This window comes from Pseudorca crassidens, chromosome 12 (assembly GCF_039906515.1).
Source record: "Pseudorca crassidens isolate mPseCra1 chromosome 12, mPseCra1.hap1, whole genome shotgun sequence".
NCBI lineage: Eukaryota > Metazoa > Chordata > Mammalia > Artiodactyla > Delphinidae > Pseudorca > Pseudorca crassidens.
The window spans coordinates 16,356,838-16,383,478 of NC_090307.1; the positions used below are offsets into that span (position 1 = coordinate 16,356,838).

The 26,641-nt window shown below is 42.2% G+C and overlaps 1 protein-coding gene and 1 pseudogene across 5 annotated transcripts in view; one reads left to right on the forward strand and one right to left on the reverse strand.

The window, feature by feature from the left end:
* Positions 1-26,331, reverse strand: part of MALT1 (MALT1 paracaspase) — a 57,684-nt gene extending 31,353 nt beyond the window's left edge. For 4 of the 5 annotated variants that reach the window (XM_067698948.1, XM_067698946.1, XM_067698947.1 and 1 more), the window contains exons 1-6: positions 25,897-26,331; positions 16,210-16,376; positions 7,080-7,201; positions 2,682-2,841; positions 1,061-1,239; positions 548-644 (exon numbers count right to left, since the gene is read on the reverse strand). In XM_067698948.1, the coding sequence (XP_067555049.1) occupies positions 548-644; positions 1,061-1,239; positions 2,682-2,841; positions 7,080-7,201; positions 16,210-16,376; positions 25,897-26,171 (1,000 nt within the window). In that variant the 5' untranslated portion in view covers positions 26,172-26,331. Of the gene's footprint in view, positions 1-547; positions 645-1,060; positions 1,240-2,681; positions 2,842-7,079; positions 7,202-16,209; positions 16,377-17,666; positions 18,282-25,896 lie in introns of those variants that run through there. The other variant, XM_067698949.1, reaches the window with a different exon arrangement.
* Positions 17,474-18,597, forward strand: LOC137203248 (histone H3-like centromeric protein A pseudogene; annotated as a pseudogene).
* Positions 26,332-26,641: the final 310 nt, after the last annotated feature.

The window sequence follows — 26,641 nt, forward strand, 5'->3', positions numbered from 1 at the left end:
CTTAGGAAGGGCAGCCATCAAGCAGAGATAAATAGCACAAATATGTTGACAAACCAACATATGCATCAGTATCTCCTCCTACTGACAACATAACTAAATGCATTAAGCTTAACTAGAACACACCCCCACATTATGCACTTCATAGAGGGACTGTTGGTTAATAATCATTCTTTTCTTTATATGCCTGTGATTTTTTTTGAAAAAATGGTTTATTAAAAATCTTTTTCCCCTAAATCAAGGGTTTTTTTTTTTTTTAGCTAAAGCTTTAAGGAATACATTTTTGCCATAAATGTTTAACATAAACTATAAAACTAAAAAAATTATGAAAACGGTCTCAATAAAATAGCCTTTTTTACAGTTCTTTCTGCTCTTTGTATGTGAATCCTGACTAGGAGTTTTAGTATGTATGCTCTCAAATTTCTACTTAAGCATCAGCAGTTATTTTGTTTAACACACCATTAAATTCAATGGGTGAACAGAATTTCCGCGTTCAAACACTTCATTTTATACGGCTCCATTTGTCAGATTACTGAGCGATACTGCTTACCTACGATGACTTCTACTTTCTTGCTGTTCTGACTGTCTCGATCATTATATACACGACACCAATAGGTTCCTTGATGCTCCAGATCCACATAAGGCACCTGTATCAATATTAGAACATGCTCGCATTTCCTCAATGTTAATTGAAGTGGCTTGGAGAAAGTTATTTTGAGTTTTTTTTTTTTAAACCTACAAATCCTAACATTTCAGACATTCCTAGATGATTTCCATTCATTAGGTCAAATATTAGCAAGCAAATAATACAATGAATCTAACAGTGGTGAGTCTGATGCAATACTCAGTTTGACATTTTTCATACAAGCACTTACATGTGGGCTGGTGTTCTAGCCCTTTTGCAAACATAAGAATCAATTAATATTAGATAATAAAGAACTTGAAAAAATACTGAAAACATTAAAACACCCCAGAGAATATGAATTTTAATATTCACTGTAATTTTCAATTATACTATTTTACATATTAACCCCCCCAAATACCCCCAAGGCCAACTTCCTACCATGTATAGCTTTTTTGTCTCATGTGTTAATGGTGATTCATTTTTGAACCACTGGTAGTGAGGAATGGGGCTTCCAACAGCAACACACTGTAGGATCAACGTGCTGCCAGGCATCAACTTTTGGGACTTTGGTTCAATACAGATTTGCAACTTAGAGTCAGAGACGCCATCCAAACTTCCTTAAATTAAAAGAAAAATATCACGGAACATAAATAAAATCTCGAGGTTAAAAAAATGTTTTTTAATTAAAAAAATATTTTCAAGTTCATCCATCTTTTTTTTTTTTACAATCTTCAATAGCATCTCCCAAATGATGTTCCATAAAACTGTAGCACATCTAGAAATATTAGGAGATGTTCTGTGGATAAAAGGATGCTATAGACAAATAAGTTTAGAACATTCTGGGTTAAACAAAGTTAAACAGTTGTCTTTATTGCAGGACTTCTCAGTTTTCCAAGTGTTAGTATGCACTGTGTATTTAAGAGGGGAAAACAGTTTAAGTGGTTCCTAAATGTGTTTGGCCACAGAGTCTTTTCGGTGGGAGCAAAGGACAGAAACACCTTGAGTGATGTTTCTGTTCAAAACAGAAAGCTCTACGTTCTGCTGTTTCATTTAACTTGCCTTAAAATTAGGAGTTTTGTTATTAGCACTGAATAAATATGCATGGGTTAAGCGTTATCTACTGAATGCTCATCTGTTACTCTCTAAGGGCCTTGAGGACAGAAGCCTTGTCAATGTGATCCAGTAACAATGAAACTCAGTGTCTAGCACATTGCAGGTGATCAATAATATTTGTTGAATGAATAAGATTCCATTTATAAACATATTAAAGTTAATTACATGCACAGAAACATTCTAGGGAAACATAAATCACTCAATTAATCATGACTATTTCTAGAGACTTTATTCGGGTGTAGGAAAAGCTAAATTGAGAGAAGAATGGAAGACAGACAAATTGGCCACAAAAAGTCTGTTTCCCTCATTCTTTTTGTCTAGCAAAAATGACAAATATGGTTCTTGACTGTTTGTGTGAAAAAATAATACCTGATGGCTACTCTTTAGAGTACACTGGGTTTTTCCCTTGATCAATACTGGTTATTGGACTAAAAAGATGGATGGCAAAAGTAGAAAACCAGTTGGATGAAATGCTTCACTGCAGCAAATGATGCACTATATGCCCTGTCACGCCTACTTCAACTCTATAGATAGTCTTTATTCCATGACACAATTTTTTAGAAGTAATACAATAGTTTGGGAGAAAAAGTATAGAAAGGAACTGAAAAGTGAGCAAGACGGCATTAGATTTCTCTTCTCCCCCAAAACCAGAGACCACAACATTCAGACCCATGAAAGGTGGCAAGTTTGAATAGGTCAGCAGCAGGGCCAAACTGAGAAAGGTCATGTCAGCCCAAGACATCTGCATGTCCGTCTTGTCTGTCTATCTATCCATCACATGGGATATGGCATAAAATATTATCGACTGGTGACATTATATTGGGTGAAGTACATATGTGAGTACTATCTTTGATACTTTGAAATTATTTATTTAAAAGTAAACATTTAAAATAAAATTTAAAAAAGGCAATTCCCATCCCAGCATTCAAGTTACTTTATCACTTACTCTGGAAGCCTTCTGTTACTTCTGTGACATCACAAACATCCAACTGTGACCACTGGCTAAATTCGAAGGTGAAATTATTATTAACTCGACAGACATAAAAGCCTGCATCTTTTATATGCACCGTGTTAAAAATAAGTTCTGATGCATTTCCGTTCGGAATCTGTGAAAGAATCAATGAGAGGATAAAAATGAATGACTCATCAAAACACACCTTATAAAAACGTGCTGTGCAAAATGTATGATGTTCTTGGAACTTTGCAAAGTATATCTTTTTTTCCCCCAAGTTCTAAAGTATCTGTTACTTAAAAAACAACAAAATTTTGAGTAACTTGGGACTGAAGTCTTAGAAAATCAGTCTTCTACAAATCTGTTAACAAGAGAGTTAGGCTCTCTCTCTCCCTTATATCTTCCCCAAACTCACTAATAGAAAGGTATCTAATCTGTCATTTAAAATTGTTTGATCATTAGTATCTAACGAATCTAGAATTGTAACATTTATGAGCTAAGTAGTCATACAACATGACCAACCCATGATGGAGTGAAGGGATCACAGAAAGTTAGGCCTGGCTCTTTATTTCTGTTCTGATCAAATTAGCTGTCAGTTTAAGAGCAAGTTATTTTACCCCAAGGCCTCATTTCCTCATCTGCAAAATTCTATCAGAGGATAGATGCCGTGACCAATACGCTTCTCTCAAGGTCTGGGTGGAGAAGGGCTATGGGAAGCCTATCAGTGATGGGAAGGAAGGTCCATGCAAGGGTTTCCCAAGCTTTTACTCCTGGGCTCTGGTCACCACGTTAAGTTTTCTTTCACCTTAGCTGCTCCCATCAATTTATCATCACCACCCAACTCTGGCATATTGTCAAAGGGCTTTGTCAAGTGCCTCATTATATATTGGCTCCCTTGCAAAGTACTTTATTTAATAAGCTCTCCGTCTCCAAACTCCAACCAATTGAATTCGGCTCTCTCTCCTCTCAGAACCTGCACCGGAGAGAGAGCATTTCGCTGAAGATCTGACAACTGGGATGGAGGCTGCCTTAGCACTGCCTGACCATCCTAACCACGTGAACCTACTAAGTCTGCTTTCCTACTAGGCTATTCCTGTGGACTTTCTCTCTCCTCAAACCTCCTGCAATCCCACTTCTCTCAGCCATTGACTTTAGTCTGTGCTTATTTGTAACTCTCTTCCCTCCTGTTAAAATGGAAAGCGTGTCTTCCTAACAAAGGTTACCTGGGCTTGGGTTGCATGGGGATCCTAAACCGCTCAGAGTCCCAAAGCTGGTATGTAAACTAGCTCAAGCTGAAGATGTTTAGGATTCAACAGATGCAGAAAGAAGCCTTATCAGAGCTTTCCTTATCTGACCAAAAGCAGAAACTTCTGGGAAATGAGGCTGCCATAAATTCCCTCTTCAGGGTGGCTTTTATTCCTAGGAAGAAGACCAAGAGGAAACCTACAATAAATCCCCTCTCCAGGGAAGTTTTAAATAGCCATGAGGAAGATGGAAAGACCATTTGCACTTGCATGAATAGATATTACCACAAACTTTCTCATCTCCTGTTTATTCTCCTAGAAACCCCTTTGTATCTATTTCCTAAAGAAACCCATTTGTTCTTCCCAGAGAGGCTTTATCTCCTTCCTCCCTTTTCCTCTAACTGTAACCAATCACAGGACTACTTCTTTTGTAATTTCCCATATGAATAAACTTCTCTTGTTAATCTGTATTTTGCCTGTTAATTCACAGGCCCCCAGGGACTGAGCATGAGAGGGTGGGAGAAAGGTTTTTTCCTCTCCAACAATCCCCTCATCCTCTCTGACTTTGCTCCTGCAATTTTCTCTCTGCTTTAGCATCTATTTCTCCCTTTTATTGTATCACTCCCCCAAACATACTCTAGTACCTTTATATCTTAAACAAAAGAATCCCAAGTACACCCCCCCTTGACCCACATACCTCTCAGCAGCACTGAAAATGCTGACCACCCCTTTCTTCTTGAAATACTTTCCCAAGGGCTTCATACCATTCTCTCCTGGTTTTCCTCTTATCTTGCAAATTCTTCTTAGTCTCTCTACTGGTTCCTCCTCCACTACACAAACTTTCTTTCTTTTTTTTTTTTTTTTAACACATTTATCTATGTATTTATTTATTTTGGCCGTGCACGCGGGATCTTAGTTCCCTGACCAGGGATCAAACCTGTGCCCCTTGCAGTGGAAGCGTCGAGTCCTAACCACTAGACTGCCAGGGAAGTCCCAACAAACTTTCAATGTTGTCTCCTGAGGTACCCAAGCTGACTTAGATGCATTTAGACATCCAATAGGCACTTCAAACTTAACATGTCTAAAACCAAACTCTTGAGTTTCTGCCCTTAATCTCTTCCTCTCCCGGTCTCTTAACACCTCAGTAAATAACAGGTCCCCAGATGCTTAAGTAGAAAATCTAGGGTCATCCTTGAGCTCTCTTCCTTTCCCCTCAGGCTCCACATTTAATCTGTCAGGTTTGATGAACTCTATCTCTAAAATAAAGTGACTTACCCACTTTGATCCATCTCCACTGCCATGTCCTAATCCACACTACTGTTATTTCTAGTCCAGTGTAGGCATTAGATAACTGGTCTTTTTTTTTTTTTTTTTTGCGGTACGCGGGCCTCTCACTGCTGTGGCCTCTCCCGTCGCGGAGCACAGGCTCCAGACGCGCAGGCTCAGCGGCCATGGCTCACGGGCGCAGCCGCTCTGCGGCATGTGGGATCTTCCCGGACCGGGGCATGAACCCGCGTCCCCTGCATCGGCAGGCGGACTCTCAACCACTGCGCCACCAGGGGAGCCCCTAACTGGTCTTCTTGCTTTGTTCTTGCTTCCCTTCAAGCAGCAAGTTGGTGTTTTAAAAACAAAAATTCTATCATGTTACTTCTCCTACTTAAGACCTTTAGTGGCTTCTCCCTTTGTATCACCCTGTTTATTTTCTCACAGCTCTTAACTCACAGAGTTATCTTATTTGCTCACTGTCCTTCCCCAGTGGAGCTGGCAGGGCCCCTGTGTGTCGGTGCTTCACCATCCTGGACTTAGAACCTGGCCTGACACAAAACAGGTGTCCAACAAGTAGTTGTTAAATGAGTATCTCCTGAAATAGACTATGAACCTAAGTGTGGTTTGACAAAACTCAACTGGTAAGGGCTTTAAAATCCATTGCAACTCTTCAAATCCACGACGCACTGCTCACCCTCTACATTCCTCCCCTTCTCAAGTCAGGACACAGTTCACAAATGATATACTTAATAGAGTAAGTTTTGTCCATGATTTCTTCCTCAAAAGGTGTTTATTAAAATGAAAGCCACTTTGCAATTGAGAAAATATGGTAAAAATAACTTTAGTTACCATCTCTCGAGAGCCTTGGCACATAAACTATCCCATCAATTAAGTTCTCTCAACCCCTGACGATAGGAATTCGAGTCGCTACTAACAGTCAAGGATCCAACACAGGCCTGTCTGGTGCCAGCGCAGTCCTGTTACTGCAGTTCACATCTGCCTTACCTCACCTGTGTGTGAGGGACGGAAATTAAAAATTGTGCAAATCCACACGTTTCCTTTGATGGGATCCTTTGATCCCATCAAAGGAAAGATTGTCATCTCGGAACAGCTCTTGAACTTAGTTTCAAATTTGCAAATGGAGTCTTAATGTTGAGTTGGAAAGAAAGTTTAGTTATGTGACTAACAGGCTGAAAAGAATAATGGAGTTTCAAGGTACCATCTAGGAGGGAAGGGAGCAAGGGGAGATGAATGAGGGAGAAGAGAGAAGCCCACCACAGTGGGACACAACGTGGCCAGACCACTGAGAAATTCCCAGCAGCAGAGTGCTCAAAGAATGTTTAAGACAAGAGGATTCCAATATGCAATTTTAAATTATTGGTTGGGTGGCATGGGGATACAATCCTTCCACAAAAGGAATAAATGCCCCTTTCTACCGACCTGAGTTTTACTTCAGAATCTACCATAAAAGCCTAAATCTTCTGATATAATACAGTTATGGGGAATGCTTAAAATAATATTGCCTTCCATGTTGCTTTGAAAATCTTTTAAAGATTCAGACTGGAACATAATCTGTTGTAAAGGATTTTGTGTAGATATTTTAGAATGTACTGGTGATGTTTCATGTTTGTTAACATTGTTGCCCCAAGTACTCCTGATTTTCCACAATTTTCAGAATAGAGAACTGATTTTATTACTGCTTACCAAAGTAATGATTACTGAATAAACACTCCGGTAATAACACAGATCCTTTAACAAGGACCTATCATATCCTCAAAGAAAACTCCTAAAAACACACTGAAGACAACAGGCTAATTAATTTTCTTTCTCTCTTCTCATGACAGAGGAATTAAAAGGCATTTAAAAGACATTAAAAAATTACCTCTTTATTCATTTTGAACCACTGATATTGTACAAAAGGATGCCCAGTTGCCCGGCAACACAGCTTCACAAACTGTCCAGCCAAGACTGCCTTGGATTCTGGGTTTACAGTGATCTTTATTCCTTAAAAAAAAAAAAGTTATATAAAGTCAGAGAAGAGGGGTTTTCCTTGTTTATGTTTCTGAAACCAAAAGAAGAAATATTTTGGAAATAACCTGCATATTCATCCTGGTTATAAATCACCCATTCACATCTCCTTCTCCATCAGATGATGAGTTTGTGAGTTCCAGGCTCTATAAAACCTGGAGGAAAGGAACTCACCTGCAGAAGACTTTGATCTACTGTACTTCCCCACGATTGGGGGAAAAAATTGTTTGCCATATTTCTTCAATTCTGAGAAACATTTTTTCCACATTCTAACGCCTCTGAAACCAGGATGAGCCTTATCATAGCTGTCTGCATACAGCAGTCACGATGCTTTCTCTGTGCCAGCTCTAGAAATACTTAGTCATAAAGGCTTATCCGGCCAGCCCTTCAACTGAGTTAGGTGCGCTGTTAGTAAGACAACTGTGAGTTTAAATACCACTTAAATGTCTTCAAAAGACATATGAGGGACTTCCCTGGTGGCCCAGTGGGTGAGACTCTGTGCTCCCAATGAGGGGGCCCGGGTTCGATCCCTGGTCAGGGAACTAGATCCTGCCTGCCACAACTAAGAGCCTGCGTGTGGTAATTAAGACCTGGTGCATGGGGCTTCCCTGGTGGCGCAGTGGTTAAGAATCCACCTGCCAATGCAGGGGACATGGGTTCGAGCCCTGGTCGGGGAAGATCCCACATGCCGCAGAGCAACTAAGCGTGTGCGCCACAACTACTGAGCCTGTGCTCTAGAGCCCGCGAGCCACAACTACTGAGCCCACGTGCCACAACTACTGAAGCCTGTGCGCCTAGAGCCCACGCTCCACAACAAGAAAAGCCACGACAATGAGAAGCCTGCGCACCGCAACGAAGAGTAGCCCCCGCTCACCGCAACTAGAGAAAGCCCGTGCGCAGCAGTGAAGACCCAACACAGCCAAAAATAAAAACAAAACAAATAAACAAATTAAAAAAAAAAAAGACCTGGCACAGCCTAAATAAAAAAATAAATATTAAAAAAGAAAGGGCATATGAATGTCAATGCTGTGATTCAGCATTAAAACTATTCTGTAATCAGAAAGGTACAGAAACAGAACAGCAGGATATAAATTTGATACATGTGATGCAAACAGTTCTCATCTGAGAAATGACTACCAGCATCAGAACTTGGAAAACTTTTGACAGGAGCTTCCTGTCAAAGATCCTGGAGTTGGGCTTCCCTGGTGGCGCAGTGGTTGAGAGTCTGCCTGCCGATGCAGGGGACACGGGTTCGTGCCCCGGTCCGGGAAGATCCCACACAAGATCTCCTCCTCCACGAGAGCCCCCAGTCTTGTCCATCTCAGGGAAGATAAACCAGGCCCCGGCCTCACCCCAAGCATCCAGTTACTCAGGACGGAAACTTAGCAGCCCCCCCAAACCCCTCCTGCCCATGTCCTCCTTCCCCACGTGTAATTTAGCTGCGAGGCCTGTCGCTTACGCATTTCCACATCTCACCATCTTCAATGCCATGAGCTTAATCCAAGCCGCCATCCCCTCCCGAACTGAACTATTCTCACAGCCGGCGAACTTTCATTCCTTACTTCCAACCAGCAGCCCAATGTCTTTTTAAAACAAATTAATCCATGTCACTCCTCTGATAAAACCCTTTACTGACCTCCCATTGGATTTAGAATGAAACCCAAGCTCCTTACATGGCCAACGAGGCCCTCGTGCCCACCAGACTCCAGCCGCGAGGGCCTCTTTCCTTCGGAAGACAAGCTCTTTCCTGCCTTTCCACCTCCTGGTTCTCTGCTGGATTCCCCCCTAACCCCCACTGTTTCCTGACAGACTCTCTCATCATCCAGGTCTCCAGCTGGTCCAGGAAACATGAGCTACCTCCCCCCTCCCACCCAGCATTACACTCATCCCACTTTGTGGGCTTCACTGCACTAATCACCCCAAGTCCCGTTTCTTATTATCTGTGTCACCTGCTAAAACAGAAGCTCTTGTCTCAGCCACCAGTTTACCAGACGCCTAGAACAGTGCCTGGTATATGTGAAACTGTGGGTGTTCAACACATATCTGTTGAAAGAATGTGTATAATAATAACAAAAATTACTATAACGGCAATTTACTGGCTGCTTTCCATATGCCCAGCACTTTGATCTCTAACTTTCAAAATAATCACGTGAGTTAGATATTAACTAGATCTATGTTACAATGAGGAAAATGAACTTACGTCATTTGCAGAAAGTCATCCAAATTACCCTGTGTAAATTGTTAACTTCTCTGAGATTCCTTTTCTTCTCATTGTAAAACAGCAGAACCAGGATGCAAAGCTAAGGTTTCTTGGGCTTTAAAACCCTTTTAAGCCTTGGGTTATCCCAGTGATTGTTCTTTTTTCCTTCCACCTTCATTGAGGTATAAGTGACAAATAAAAACTGCATATATATAAGGGTGTGCAACATGATTCAGTATAGGTATACGTTTGTGAAATGGTTGTCACAATCAAGTTAATTAACACATCCATCACCTCACATAGTTATCATTTTCTGATGGTTCTTAATGCATCTCCCATGCTAATCCCATCTTCTGCCACAGTGAGCCTCTCTTACTGGAAGGAGGCTGTCAGGCACCGTGCAGTGTCTTGTGCCGTGGCAGTGCTTACACATGTACTGTGGCCAAGATCCTCTGCTATTACACAAAGAGACAAGAGATGAGAATGAAGGAAACTGAAAGGCTTTCTCTCTAGAGGGTCTTACGAAGAAATGAATGACTTCAGAGGAAGGCGCCCATGTGACCAGGATGTTCTAAAAGCTTCCTTTGTGGGAGACAAGACTGAATGATTTTTAACAGACATTCAAACTCACAGTTGATACATCTGTCCTATACCAACAATTTTAGTAGTCTAAGTCTTCAAGAAGCAATCAAAGACATGTCTTTATTATCTACTGCTTCAAAGACTGAGAATTGAAAGGCACAGTGTGATTTGGAACCCGCCCTGGTGAGTAGCACAGAGAGAAGTCACAACACCTCCCGTGTCTTAACCACACATATTTCTTTCCACCCTGTCTCGTGTGCGACAGGGAACCACGGTCACCTCTAACCACCCTCGCGCAGCGCCCACTAGGCAGAATGTGCTGAACAAAGTAAAGAGGGAAGATGACACAGAGCTCTGGACGGTGTACCAAGGCAGACGAAAGTTCTGTTTTAAAGGTTGAATGCACAGCTTCCTGGCAAACGAGCCTATTTTTCAGATAACATCTGCAAAGAAGTCAGAGAGGTTACTTCATTTCCTGTAAGCCGGAGAGAATCTGACTGGGTCTGATGGAACATGGGGATTGTGCTTTCAACACGTGTACACCTGTGTAGAGCAACCGGCTCAAGACATTACACAATAAAACTACAACCCCTGCAGGAATCACTAAACAGATAAATTAGGGTGATTCTTGACCTGACAAAAGGATTCATCATAGATTCCCTTTGAGTTGTTCTCTCTTACAATGCAGTTACTATCGAAGTAATTCACAGCTTTTCCAGGAACAGATCTATTGGGTATGTCACAGCGCATCCATTTTCAGAGGCCATGAACCAAAAAACATTTTCTATCATCTTCCATCTAAAACTCTCCCTCAACGTTATTTTGAACATTTCAAAACTATTACTGAAAAGCACCCCAGAGAGTCCCAGAATAAATACCATTCCTCTTCCTCTAACAACTTCCCCTCATTACACAAGCAGTGTACTGGCTGTGTACTTTCCTCTTACAGGTCAATTTACATTTGCATCTACTGTGGCTAAACCTGGTCTCCTACATCACACCCCTCATCCTTCTACATCATCGACAATTCCCTTTAACACCTTGGCGTGGAAACCCATCCTTCCAGCCCTCACCACCACTCTCTTTCTAGCTCTCTTCTTCTTTAATTTTATTCCCATTTATATGATCTTTGCCTCTTTTCACTTCTTAATATCTTGCTTTCAGGAATTTCTGTTGTTCACGGAACAAGATGAGTCCCTTATAAGTAAGATCTAGTAGTTGAGTACTTTTTAATTTGGCAAGAAGAAAAAAATGGAAGTCTGTGGGTCAAAGAGAGAATTGAGGTAATAATCCATAACTAAGCCTCCCAAACAATCCAGAAACTTCCTAGCATTATTGAAATGACACTGAGTTCAGGTCAGGGTCAGGAGACCCGGATTCTGATACTACTTTTGTCAATAACCAACTGTGATTTTGGCCAAATGATAACTTCTGGTCATCTCTTTTTCCACATAAATGTGTGCTCGCATTTAAAATTTAAATGTACAGGACATGGAAGCAACCTAAGTGTCCATCGACAGATGAATGGATAAAGAAGATGTGGCACATATATACAATGGAATATTACTCAGCCATAAAAAGAAACGAAATTGAGTTATTTGTAGTGAGATGGATGGACCTAGAGTCTGTCATACAGAGTGCAGTAAGTCAGAAAGAGAAAAACAAACACCGTATGTTAACACATATATATGGAAGCTAAATAAAAAAAAAAATCCAAAAACCTAGGGGCAGGACAGGAATAAAGACTCAGACGTAGAGAATGGACTTGAGGACACAGGGAGGGGGAAGGGTAAGTGGTGACAAAGTGAGAGAGTGGCATGGACATATATACACTACCAAACGTAAAATTGATAGCTAGAGGGAAGCAGCCGCATAGCACAGGGAGATCAGCTCAGTGCTTTGTGACCACCTAGAGGGGTGGGATAGAGAGAGTGGGAGGGAGGTGCAAGAGGGAGGAGATATGGGGATATATGTATATGTATAACTGATTCACTTTGTTATACAGCAGAAACTAACATACCATTGTAAAGCAATTATACTCCAATAAAGATGTTAAAAAAATAAAAGTAAAATAAAAAATAAAATAAAATTTAAATGTTCATAATAGTACTGTTCTGGGCTTTCACAGAATTGCGAAGATAAAATGTGAAGTAAAGCTATCCTGGAAACGAAAGAATAATATTCAACTATCTTCGCTCTTGTCTTAGAGACAATAAAAGTAATAAAAAATTGGTACCAGAAACATAACAATGAGTATAGTACAAGGAATTAAAGAAGAAAAATGAATTGATATGAAAAAGGGGTGGGGAAAAATGGAAAAGATGTCAGTGAAATCACATGACTCTGCCAGCACTTCTGAAATGTATGCGCAGCAAAGCTCCTTTCATACAAGAATGAAATAAAATGGCAGCATCACAGAACTGGAGCAGAAAGAACCTTGGGAATCCATCTAATGAAAGCCACGTGTAACGTGTTAATGCTCTCTAAACATCCCCCACTGTCTAGCCTCTGCTTAGCCGATTCCAGGTCAGAGCACGGCTTCCTTGACAACCAGTCTCGTGATGTGCAGGACTCTAGCTGATAGAGGCTACTAGTCAGCACTCAAATGGTTTCACTCAAAACAAAAACATCTCAAATGGCACATCTAAGTTTATCTGTATTTGCCAAGGTTACAGATGCCAATTTTGGTTGCTTTGAGATCAGAGTCTTTGACCCTTAAATAAAAAAATAAATAAAGGTCTAAAAAAATCATTACAGACCTCTGGTTCAAAACAATTTCAGCAACTTCATTTAACATCCCGCCCCTCTTCAATTCCCACTGAAATGACCAAAGGAATAAAAGTAGGGAAACAATGAGTCAGAGCTGGAAAATGCAGAGGGACACCATCCATCCACAAAAATTATAAGCCATTTCTCTAACAAAGGGCAGGCAAGACCAGTCTGAGAGGCAAGCTGGCCAACCCATGTGCTATGGAAAAGCCCAATCAGAGGGAAAGCAGAAGACAGTAAACCACAACCTTTTGAAAAATATATTACATGTCAGAGCCCATGGAGCACAAGAATTTGGGGGTGAGTTAACCTTGGCTTAGACCTCATGCTAAATGAGGGACCACTGAAGTTGGCTCCTGATCAAGGCAGGTGTTCCAGTTAGAGATGGGGGAACCCTCCCCAGCTACCTCTGAGCCACCAAAGCAAAGACATCCAAGAAACTTGGTACCGCAGCCATCTTCTATGGCCATCTCTGGCTGTCATCCCACAAACAACTGGGATGGAATATGACAAAATCAGACTAAAATAAATCTGAAGTTTCCCCTTCTCCTTGTATTTAGGCCTGAAAGACCTGTTCAGAGGTTCACAGCATCTTAGTCACCCAAAACCAGAGCTCTCTATAACGACAATCAGATAAAAGTCATCAGGCTCTTTGTGGAATAAGAACTAATGTCTTCTTCTGAAACTGCGCTACCAAAAAAAAAAAGAGAGAAAATGTTAGATTATTCCTCCTTTTATTTTCACCAAGATTCAGGAATACACTGAAAAGAAAAAATGAGATTTAATACATACTTGTTTTTAGGATTGTACTGGACGTGATGAGTTACATGTTTGTCTCCCCTACTACACGATGAATTTTGAACATGCAGGAACGATTGTTTTAATTCATAGTACCAAGCACAGTGCCTGGAATAGCAGAAGTATTAGAATACAGTAATGTTGATCGAATGAGCAAAATCCCAGATTAAGTTGATTCTATCAGAGCTTGCATTCTTAATATAATTACAGTAGTTTTTATTCTCAATGTCTTTATTGAAATATAAAAATTATTCTCAAATTCTTATATTTCTATATTCTAATGTGTGTAAATACAGTAAGTTTTAGATTACCCAAGTAAGATTCAGGTAGAAAGCTAACTGTAAATTACGGAGTTTTATTAGATCCCCAAATATTTCCTCTTAAATCAATAATTAACATTCAAGTAACAACTGCTTTCTAATGAATACTATATAGCTAATGAATACGATATGCCTAATATGACATAAAACTTCACAGAAATAGTGCATAAGTGGTCATGTAGAAACTGCTGTCTTTTTCCTATTCTCCCCTCAAATACGAAAGAGTCCCAGGGGATAACTGAAAAAGCCCGTTGGCCCAACATCGGAACGATCTGCACAGGGGACACTGACGGTGAAGCGCTGATCCTAGTATTTGGAGAGAAACTCAAAGAGCAGAAACAGATTTTTCCCAAGAAGATGACTGATGTTTATCAGGATGGCACTGTATTCGCTGCTGGCCTATCACGTCAAAACAGAGAATACTGCTAAAAATTCCAGGCGCATCATTACACACAAATAAACATGTGACTCAATTTCAGTCAAGCTCAGTTTCATACATGGGAAACTGTGAAAACCTGGAAACCTTTGATCTCAGGCCAGTGATCACACCACAGATCATGAGATGTGTGTGCAGCCTCCGTGGTCACCTAGATGCAACTCAACACAGCATCATCTCAGCAGCTCCTCCAAGTCTGAGAGGTAGAGAACACTGACTCTCATTTTATTGACTTGGCAACAACGGTGGAGTGATTAAGTGCAATTATTGAAAAACGTAATGAGATATTAAAGTTATAGTTAATTCCCAGAGAGGTTCCTTAGAGGCCCTGGTAAGTCTATAAAGTCTGAGAACCTAGAGGCTGAGTGCCCTAGACTGGCAGATTTCAATTGCCACAACTCTTGGGTACTTTTGAGACACTGGGGATACAAAAATTAATAAATGTCACCTGAAGAAATAATTTACTGTTTGGTGACAGAAAGCAATTGCATCTAGATGGGATCTGCATTATCCCAGGCCTCTTGTATGAAGAGGCACTGAGAAACATTTGTCAAGCATCAGATACAGTGGGTAACACAAGAGAGGCGTTTATAGAGGACCTACTTCCTCATCTACACTAGGCCTGGTAGAGCCAGGGATAACCTGAGAGTCCAGATTTCCTGGCTCACAATCCAGGGTCCCTTCCATTTGTAGTAGACTTTTCAGGTGCTCCCCCTCACAAGCCCAGCATCCAATTTTGTTTGGCGATCCATGAGGTTTCTGGAAAGCTAACTGAACCCACTCCACTCCTGGCTCTAAGCCAGGGGAACTGGCACATTCCAACTCCCTGGCTGGTGACAGGTACAGGGACAGGCACGTGGCCAAAATTAGTTAGCTTATTAGGGAATCCTACGCTTTTTGCTGAGACGAAGATTAATGCAAGGAACAGCTAGTAGACATCCCATGACTAGGTAGAAAGTCAGCCTTGGGAGGAAGCCAATGACAAGAAAGGAAGAGCAAAGACAAAATCCAACTCCTTGGAAACAGGGCTGCCCCCTGCCTTTCTCGAAGCCCAACCTGCTTCAAGACTTTTCTGTTGGAACCAGCATGCTCCCTTTATTACACCAACTTGAGTTGGGGTTTCTGCTACGTGTACTTGTCAGTACATCACTACAAGACGTGTCTCTAATTCCCCAAGCCCCCAAGAAAGAAGGTCTGCAGCGCCGCTGCCATCACGTGACTTGGATGACATGGTCCCTCCTGCTGACGTCATGGTAACTGACCAACTCCATCCACAGTTGTGGAAAGGTGGGACTGTTTCCTGTTCCTCAAATCTGACCTTGGAAGTGAGCAACCTCACAATATTGGTATATTCAGGAAAAAAAAAATCATGTGGTTGAGTTACTCAACATTTCAAAAGCACCATGTTGGCAAAAAACTTCAACAATAAACATTTGTTACACTTTCTCTCATTCATATACATAAATAAATGTGTGTATTTACTTTCTTGGCTGCACTATTTTAACATAAGTTATAGAAACCTTTCCCCTCAACACTTTCACATGCACTTCCTTGGAATAAAGACATTCTTCTATAGAAGTACAGCACCATCATCACATGGTGATTCCCTAATGTCTAATATGCAGGTTACACTCAAGTTATTCCAATTGTCCCCAAAATGTCTTCTATAGCTGTTTTTTTGGAAAACAATCCAACAAATGTTTATACACTGTATTTGCTTTTTATGTGTTCTTTAGTCTCAACCTGGGGGGGAAAACGAGGCTCCATATGTTCACATGTTTCAAAAATACTTAACACAATTCATTTGGTCAAATGAGATATTTTCCTCTGAGTCTGTCTCCATGAACTCCTGGAGAACGTGCCCCCGGGAAGCACGTACCTGGGGGGTTGAGGAGCTGAAGGACCTCAGTGTGCTCCATTGTCTGCAGGAAGTCGCTCAGCTCCACGACCGTACAGCCTTTCTCACCCAGCAGCTTCAGTAAACACAGGCTCGGGCTGCCTTCAGGCTCCAGGACCTTAAGACAACACTGCTCCAAGTCTAGACAACTGCAAACAACAAATTTAATTCAAGTCAACAGATTTTCTTCACTATGACCTGCCTGCTATGTGTTTGGCCCCGTCATGGGTGTTGTAGAGAATACACAGCAAGTTGTTGCGTGGTGGGGAAAACGGTTTACATTACGAATGCTGCTGTCCCTTTAGACACGGTCTCCTAATGATGCTCATCTTGGATAGCAGAAGTTGGCAAACTTTTCCTGTAAAGTGCCAGAGAGTAAATGTTTTAGGCTTCATACGGGCCACAGAGTCTCTGCTGCATATTCTTTTCTTGATTTTTGTTTTGTTTTATAATTTTTAAAATATAAAAAACATTCTTAGCTATACAAAAACAGGCAGTGGCCTCAATATGGCCCACAGGCTGTTGTTTGCAGACTCCTGTTCTATATGTTTCGACACAATTTTGTCTTAAAATCATGAGCTTTTCTTTCACAAGCATGTCTTCTTTACCCAACTAGATAACAGTACTCCTTGCAAGCAGACACCCTATCATATATATATATATATATATATCTTTTTAAAATCCCTCAATACCTAAAATTTCTTGCCCATATGAATTATTTATAACTGAAATGCCTGGAAGCCTGGATGGAAGGGGTCAAACATAATGGTACCACAGCTGCGGCAGAGCCAAGATTAGTTAGCAAGCTTTCATACGACTTAAAATATTGTTAGTCCACATTCATTTTGATCAGTTTTAGTAAAAGGCTGCCACAGCATTTATATAATGGTCACCCAAGATTTATAATTCTGTGATAAAGTAGGTTATTTCATGAAGAAAATGGATCCAACCAAAATAACTTCAATACTAATATTCTATCTCACAGTATTGTTAGAATTAAATTAGACAATCCATGTAAAAAGTACTTAGCACAGTGTGCGGCAAATAATAAGCACTCAATAAAAGCTAGCTCTTATTATGCAATAAAAATATGGGAATATTAAAAGGAGACTAAGGCTAATTTCGCTTATTTCTAAAACTGTTTTAGCTTTTCCTTAAAAACTGTTTTTGACCCTGGACGCCAGCCTCTGCCGCTGGACCCGGAAGGCCGAGAAGGAGCCGCGGTCCGCAACCCCGAGCTCCAACCATGGGCCCGCGCCGCCGGATCCGCAAGCCCGAAGCCCCAAGGAGGCGCGCCGCGAGCCCGGCTCCCGCCGCCCGCCCCCCCCCCCCCTGCCCCCCTCCGGCCGGGCCCATCCTTAGGCACTTCCTCCCGTCAACTTGCTCGCCGGAGACATCGGGTTCTGAAGGAGATCCGAACTCTTCAGAAGAGCACACACCTGTTGTTAAAGGAAGAACCCCTTCTGCCGCCTGGCAAGAGAAATACGTGTTAAATTCACTCGTGGTGTGGACTTCAATTGGGAAACCCAGGCCCTGCTGGCCCTACAAGAGGCAGCAGAAGCGTTTCTAGTTCGTCTCTTTGAGGATGCCTATCTCCTCTCCTTACATGCCGGCCGCGTCACTCTGTTCCCGAAGGATGTGCCGCTGGCCAGGAGGATCCGAGGCATCAGGAAGGGCTCGGCTGAGCTCCTGCCGCCCATGACTCTGGATGATACCAGGGACTCTGCCCGTAACTAGGGCCAGATCCACGGAGTACAAGGTGCTGCCTGGACTTGCTGTCTCTGAGCAGAGCGTGTGTGTTGCTTTTGTAATTAGGTTTTTTTTAAGAAGAATAAGACTGCATGGCTTTCCTCTGTAACAGAGGTAATACATGACAGAATCAACACATTCCAAAAGTCCTGAGAATAATTTTCAGATGAAGAGACTACAAGTTTGACTTCGCTTTGCAAATTATTCATACGCCTGATGATTTGGAAGACACCAGATTTTCTAGGTTATGAGAGAAAAGGATATTTACTGATTATTTTAGATCTTTCTGTACCATTTAAATTTTTACCATATGTATATTTACTTTTATTTAAAGCATAAGGGAAAAAATAAGAGAAGACCACTTCAACCAGTTGCATGGAAGAGCCTGGCGCGTCCAGCATACAAATCTCTGTCCTTCAGATTGATTTCATCATCAGTGGCAGCAGCAAGTTCCTGTGTGGACTGTGCCTGTCAACAGATTATACAGCTTTTCAAAAACTCAATTGGGATGAAAACAGGAAATCGTTAAGGTTTGATGTTCTGGCTCCTTCTGGTAAATTCCTATCAAAATCATTCAGAAATTCTAGCTTGTAGAATTTATTCTTATTTGCAAGTCATAGACGATGTATCGTAATTTATACTGCAGAATTTTTCATTCCAGGACTTTTAAGAGCCTTTTCAATGTTCTTACAGGTATTTTTTATAACTCCCTTGTGGAGAGATAATAAAAATAATTCTTTAATGAGAAAAGGTTGAAGCGAAGTCACTATTATACAGAGATTATACTGTGTCCTTTGTGCGTTAGCATTAAGTTCTTCATTTGAATGCTTTGCCAACAGCCACAATTTGAACAAGAGAATTCAGGGATGTGTTTTTGGCTCCGGTGGAGTAGAGTGAGAACAGATAAAAACCTTGCCCATCTCTTGTAACTGAAAACAGCTTAAGAGATCTCCAGAGAAATGGGAAGTACCACCCGAAGACTTTTAGATATTGTGTGTGGTGAAAATGATTAGTGAGGGCGGACACGAATAATGATGCATCAGCCAACTGAACTGAGAGACAAACTAAAGGGAAAAGGACCAAGTTCTGTTGTGTGATAGACTTTAACCCTTTGGAAAAACCGTTTCCTGTTCGACATCAACTCATTTTTATGTAGACGTTGGAATAAAGCTTACCTATCTATGACTAAAACAAACAAACAAACAAACAAAAACTGTTTTTGAGAGACTTCCCTGGTGGCGCAGTGGTTGAGGATCCGCCTGCCAGTGCAGAGGACATGGGTTCGAGCCCTGGTCCAGGAAGATCCCACGTGCTGCGAAGCAACTAAGCCTGTGCGCCACAACTACTGAGCCTGTGCTCTAAAGCCTGCGAGCCACAACTACTGAGCCCATGTGCCACAACTACTGAAGCCCACACGCCTAGAGCCCATGCTCCGCAACGAGAAGCCACCACAATGAGAAGCCCGCGCACCGCAAAGAAGAGTAGCCCCTGCGTACCGCAACAAAGACCCAATGCAGCCAAAAATAAATAAATAAAATAATTTTTTTAAAAATTGTTTTTGAGTTATTACTGTTTTGGTAACCAGATAGTGTCCTCCAAAGCCTCCAGTCACTAGGTATTCTTTTCTAGGTATTCTAGCTAAATTTGTATATTCAATAGTCTATCCTTGTTAAATGTCAATAATCATATTACAGATCAACCGTTCCCAATTCTGGGCTGTACACTCTGGCAGCACAAACTGAAGTCCACGGCAAATTGATAAAGGTAAGGACAATAAGACTGTCTTTTACCCTAAGATTATCTTTCCTATTTTTAAAAGTGTCCTTTCTTTTATGAAATAATGGTGATTGCGATGGTAGCAAAAACAAAAGCAGAAGGTGCTGCTACAATATTTTGTAAAATTTTCTTTTACTAGTCTCTGGAATACCCAAGGAACCGGTATTAGACACAATATAAGGATTACCCATTTTTCAAATAATTATAATATGAAATTTATAAAAACAAGGATGCTGTATGCTATTTTTTTTTATGATTCAGAAAGGTTATCAAGATCTGATACATGAAATTAAGATGCCGTCTTGTCAGATGCAACCAAACGGTGCTTTAATCTTTATATTAATATGGAGAAAACTAAAAACAATTTTACTTTCCCCCCACCAAATGAAGAAAAATCAAATTGAAATAGACAACGACTTCTCTTCCAATACAAGAGGCACTGGAGAAAAACAAGGTGCCCTCTCTTCTTTCCTTTTACTGATTTTCCACATGGGCACCGGCTTTCAGCTAAGATGATGTTTATACATACTCAACTTTTCTTTCTTTCCTTTTTTAGTTACATTCCTGTCAGGCTGTGCTTTGAAGTGGTTTCTACCAGCTCTAATTTGAAATTTCTGATTTAATTAAAAAGACTGCTTTCTTACTGAAACAAATAGACTTTGCTTTAAAAAAACCCCTATATTTATCTTTTTAAAATGTATAATCAAATAGAACATATTGATATTATACACCTTTTAGGGTACAAACCATGGCACTGCTTTTAGATTCTTTTGTTTCTCTTGGTACATTTACACTTCAGAATCCTTATTCATTAATTCAACAACTACTTATTAATCACCTAAAATAGGACAACCATTTTTTCTAGGTATTTTTCTAGCTGCAAACAAAATCGCCCATCCTCCTGGATTTTTCTACAGGAGAGGGACAGATATGTATACACACACAGAGACCTGTGCATCCATCCATCCAACTGTCCTAAGTGCTTTGGAGAAAAACAAAGCAAAGCAGGGGGATAGGTAAGGCTGGAGCAGACGTAGAGGGTGATTTTAAGTAGTGTGATCAGAGAAGACCTCACTGAGAAGGTGACCTTTTTAAAAAAAATGTAATCAATGTTGTTTATTTTTAAAATTTTTATTGAAATATAGTTGATTTACAATGCTGTGCTAGTTTCAAATGTATAGCAAAGTGATTCAATTATACATAAATATACAAATATATTCCTTTTTTACATTCTCCTCCATTATAGGTTATTACAAGATATTGAGTATAGTTCCCTCTGCTATATAGTAGGCCCTTGTTGGTTACCTATTTTATATACAGTAGTGTGTATATTTTAGTCCCAAATTCCTAATTTATCGCTCCCTCCTTTCCCCTTTGGTAACCATAAGTCTGTTTTCTACATCTGTGAGTCTATTTCTATTTTGTAAATAACTTCATTTGTATCATTCTTTTAGATTCTACATATAAGCAATATCATATATTTGTCATTCTCTTGTGAGAAGGTGACTTTTAAGCAAACACCTGAAGAGGTAAAGGAGCCTGTCTTGTGGTTCATCCGTGGAAAACATCTCAGGTTGAGCAAACAGCAAGTCCAAAGGCCCTACTGTCTTCAAGGAAGGGCAAGAAAGCATGTGTGACTAGAGCTGAGAGAGGGAGGGAGACACTAACAGGATATCAGTTCCAAGAGCTCACTGGTAGCTAACTGGTGTTTTTACTCTGAGATGGAGAAACAATAGGAGGGTTTTGAACACAGGGAGGATAAGACCTGATTTAATGTTTTAAAAGATTCTTACTGCTATATTGAGAATAGACTGGGATGGGAGCAAAGCAGGAGGCGGAGAAGTTAGGCGGCCATTGGAACAATGCAGGTGAGAGATAATGGTGGCCTGGACCAGGGTGGTCGCAGTGGACGTAGGATTCTAGACACATACTGGAGGTATGGCAGAAGGGATTTGCTGATGCAGTGGATGTGGTATATAAAAGCGGAGTCAGGAATGACTCTGAAGTTTCTGGCCTCAGCACCTGGACAGATGTAGTTGCCCTTCACTGAAATGCAGAAGACTGCAAGAGAAAGAGGTTATGGTGGAAGACGTGTTAAGTTTTGGACGTGTTGCATTTAGGATGTCTATTAGTCATTCAAGAGGAGATCTACACGAATGAATCCAGGAGTTCAAAGCAAAGACATGGGCTGAAGATATGAACTGAGAGTAATCAACCTAAATATGTGTAAAGCTAGGAGGACTTAAGGATAACACCAAGGTGGGGATTAGGTGAAGAAGCCTAGACAAAGAGATACAACGCCTAAGCCCTAGGGCATTCCAAAAATCCAAAGATGAAGAGGTAGAGACTGAAGAGATAGGGACAGGAGGAAACCTTCCTATCATAAAGTGCTCAAGGGCAGGATTCCGTAGCTAAAAGAGCACCTTCTACACAGCAAGTATGCAGTGGCTGACTGTTTTCCCTGGTCCCAAAGCCCCATCTCTAAGCTCCCTCCTTCATGGAATTTACACACTATTAGAGCCTCCTGAAAGTTCTGCCATCTTTGGGGCTCGAACGTTCCAAGCCTCCGCAGAATTCACACTGCTTGGGCAAGACACTCAGAACCTGTGCTTATCTACACTGACAGCAAAGGGCATTCAATATTCAGGCAGTTTGGAATGGAACTAGGGCTGAGTTTGTTTAGGGCACTCCCACATGTTCATGTTTTGGAAAACTAAACTATATGTAAGGATTTATCCTGAATCACCAATAACCATCTGGAAACACTCCTTATCCCTGATGGGACAGTTCAGAAGGAACTCCTGTGGCTTATTTATTAAATTCTTACCTAGTCTGAGGAAAGTCGTATAGAGTGAGGAAAAAAAGTGAAAAGAAACAGAATAGGCAAACTTCTGGGATTTTAGGGCTGTGAATCCAGCGACTCTGCAGAAAGCACTGCACATCCTCGTGGGAACTGTCATCCATTTGGACTAGATTCACTATAATTCCTGTGTTTGACACTAGAGAAAAATGCCTTTCAGACCTTTTACTATTGTAGATGCTCTTTTGCCATCGGTATGAAATCGTTTTAAAATCACTGTTTTAGTCTTAAATAGAAAAAGCACCGCCAGCTTACCTTGCCCCCTCAGTTGTCACTCCCCAGCCTCCAAGTTCCCAGGGCTAACCTTTTGTTAGGTCAGTTTAATTCTTCTGATCTCAACAGGTATGTGAGCTTAATGTTCTCCAGTTCTCCAACCTTCAGGGTGGCCTCCACTTTCCCCAGCACAACTAACCTACTCTGAGCTAACCTTCACCATCCTGGAAGGCTGGCCAAACTCATCTGTCCCCAGTAAACTTCCCACCCTGAAATCCCCAGCTTCCACAACTTCATGCCCTTTGTTGCTTGTCTCCTCTTGCTGGGCAACTGCCCTCTCTCCATACTACCTTCACCAGAGAAGTGGTCTCAAACTTTTCCATTAGTTCCTCAAACAAAGCTAATACCATTCTATAGCCTTTAATAAAACTTAACTGAAGGCTTAGGGAGGAAAACTGAACACCTGATGTCAGGTATCCACTACTTTTAGATTCCATCAGCCATGCCTCTTCAGCGACAGGGCCTTACTGATGTTCTCCCTCCTTCATGGCCAAATAGGAGTGCTCACTTCAGGAGAACCTTCTTCAGGAAAGGCCAGAGCCTTCCCTAACTAGAGTAGTAGTTAATTTCACAAATTAACCAATCACAGATCTGGTAATCTGACCCCGCCCCCTGCCCACAAAGAAGACAACTGTTTATGTTATTGTAAGTCTAGAAATTCAGAAATCTATGGACCTAGAATAATAGTATGTATCTTGGATTTTCTTTGCACAGCCAAAAGCACAATGTATTCTTCCTAGAACAGAAAAAAAAAAAAAAAAGGGGGGGTACTTCCCTGGCAGTCCAGTGGTTAAGACTCTGTGCTTCCAATGCAGGGAACATGGGTTCGATCCCTGGTTGGGGAACTAAGACCCCACGTGCCGTGCAGAGTAGCAAAAAATTAAAAAGAAAAAAAGAAAGAAAGAAAGAAAAAAGTATGCCATCTGCTCAACTTTGCAAATTTACCACTTCTTGATTCCATCCTCACATCATTACTCCATTGAACAGCCAAATAATCCCAAATCATCATTATTCTGGTTTAACCTCAAACTCTTTGAAACTCAAGGTTGTGGTGAGAATTAAATACTTAATACATTGTCTGTTATATATATTAACTGATTAATAAATGATAAAAACCCACTGTTATTATTCACACCCAACATAGCCTCTAACATATTATTTGTGATTGTCTCAGAATAACAGTCTATTACTGCATAAGCCCTTATAAGTAGGAGCTAAATATCTGACATCGTTTTATCTTCTGAAACATTTGCAAAGATCAGGCACTCAAAAAACTTAATTTTGAATGAATGGTTCCCCTCTCAATTCAAAATTATTTATAGAGTGTCTAAGATAGGTTCTATGCATAACATATAGGATCTTAAATCTTCTTGTTCTCGAGGAGTTTATAAAGACGTGTACAAATAATTATAGTACAAGACAAAGTGTGGTTATATGAGAAGTTAAAAAAACTGCTAAGGGGTTCAAAGGCAGACCCAAATCGTAACAGTGATCTAGAGCAGTGGTTCTAAGTGTAGTCTGGGAAGCCCTACTGCAGTTCCTGAGGCCCTTTTCACAGGATGCCCAAGGTCAAAATGACTTTTCATAATAATACTAAGATGTTATTTATTTTTTTCATTCATTCTCTCAAGAATGGACATTGGCATATCCAGTGTTACCTGACCTGTGACAGTGCAACAGACTCAGTGCAGAAGGACATAAAAGATGCCGGTTCTCTAGGATTAAGGCAAGACATTAAAGAGATTTTCAAAATGTAAAACAATGCCACTTTTCTAACTAAATTTTTTGTTTTGGAAAAGTTTGTTCTTCCACAAAAACACGTCATTTCTGTTAACATGTAATGAATTGTTCTCTTTAAATATTAAAAAATTCTTGATTTTAATTTCTAATATGGTAAATATCAGTATATGTTGTATGTATGTAACATATAGAACCCACGTTAAAAACTCTCGGGCGGGGGGGGGGGCGGTTTCCCTGGCAGCGCAGTGGTTAAGAATCCACCTGCCTACGCAGGGGACACGGGTTCGAGCCCTGGTCCAGGAAGATCCCACATGCTGCGGAACAACTAAGCCCGTGCGCCACAACTACTGAGTCTGCGCTCTAGAGCCCGTGAGCCACAACTACTGAAGCCCTCACACCACAACTACTGAAGCCTGCGTGCCTAGAGCCCGTGCTCCACAATGAGAAGCTCACGCACCACAACGAAGAGTAGCCCCAGCTCGCCGCAACTAGAGAAAGCCCGCGTGCAACAACGAAGACCCAACATAGCCAAAAATAAATAAATAAAACCCAAAAACTCTCTGGGGTTCTCAATAATTCGTAAGAGTGTAAAGGAGTCCTGAGAGTCTTAAGCCCAGTTCCAAGCCTGGTAATAGGAAAATGGTTTAATGTTCATGGTGAAATCAGGAAGAAAACCTGGCAAGTTGGTTTGATGGAGGAAGACGGTGAGTTTAGTTTCTTTCTTTCCCACTATCCTTCTCTCTCTACATCTACATTAAAACCTTCATGAATTCTTGCACCTCAAACCCTTCACCTTCATTATCTACCTGCACGTCCCCTTCCTAACGTCCCTTAGGTCTTCTAGGTCTGTGTATTTTAATCTTTTGGAATTACCGCCCTAACGTAATGGTCTCCAGATAGCTTTCTTTATATTCTCTTTGGTCAACCTCGATTTCTCTCTTTCAGCTAAAGGGGAGGAGAGTAGGAAAAGGGTGTGCACTGCCGGAGTCCAACCACGAATCTCTGCATTCCCAGGAGTTTCCTGGGTTCAGGCTCTCTGTCTGGAAGGTTACTTAAGTTCTCCCACCTCCTTCCCTCCGCGCTCCTTACCCCCAGCGGCCCCTGCACCATCTCAAGTGGCCCCGCTGTTTTCCAACCTCACCCATCGCCGCGTCCGCCCTCCCTCTCCCGCGCCCACTTCACTCTCCCGGCGCGCCCCCCGCCCAAGTACGCCCCCACGTGACCCCGCCCCGCCCTTACACCCCACCCCACCCCGGGCCCCGGTGCCGCACCTGAGCCGGAGGCGCCCCCGACTCCCTGCCACCTCGGCCAGCCTCCTCCATCCCCGGCCCTCGGGCGCTCGGTCCAAGCTCCGGCCGAGCCTCCGCAGCAGCGGCTCCGGAAGGCGGTTGAGGGTCACGCCGGCTGCTGCGGGGAGCGGCGGCCCCGAGGGCGCGGCCGCCGGCGGCTGCGACGCCAGGGGCGGCGGGGCCTGCAGCAGCTCCCCGCACAGCGACATGTCCCGCGCCGGCGACCCCGCGACAGCCGCTGCTCCCGCCGGCCGCATCGCGCACTTTCCGCTCGCCCCCTCGCTCGTCGCGGCGCCGCGGAGGCAGGGGCGGAAGGACTAATTGGACGGCGCTGCACCGTGCTCGGAGGAGGAAGCGCCGCTTCCCGCCCCGCAGAGGCAGGTTTGCCTGGGTGAGTCGGGCCCGCTGGCCGCGGTAGCGGCTCCGGGGGCGGGGCCTCGGGCGGGGGCGGGGCTGCCCACTGCGCGCGTGCGCGCGGCCGCGACACCTCCCCCCGCCCTTCGCGCCGCCTCTTCTGGGCCGCGGCGAGGCGCGCGCTTCAAACCCGGGTGGGAGGTGGAGTCGTTGCTGAGCAGGAAGGGTCGAGTGGTGGCAGCTGGAGGAGGAAGCGGTGGAGGAACTACGGTCGGGCGGCACCACTATGGCGAGGAAGCCTGTGGCGTCGGGGCTTCCCGAGGCTGTGGGAGGAGGATTGCCTCACGCCAAGGAGGGGAGCACGTGGCTTTCC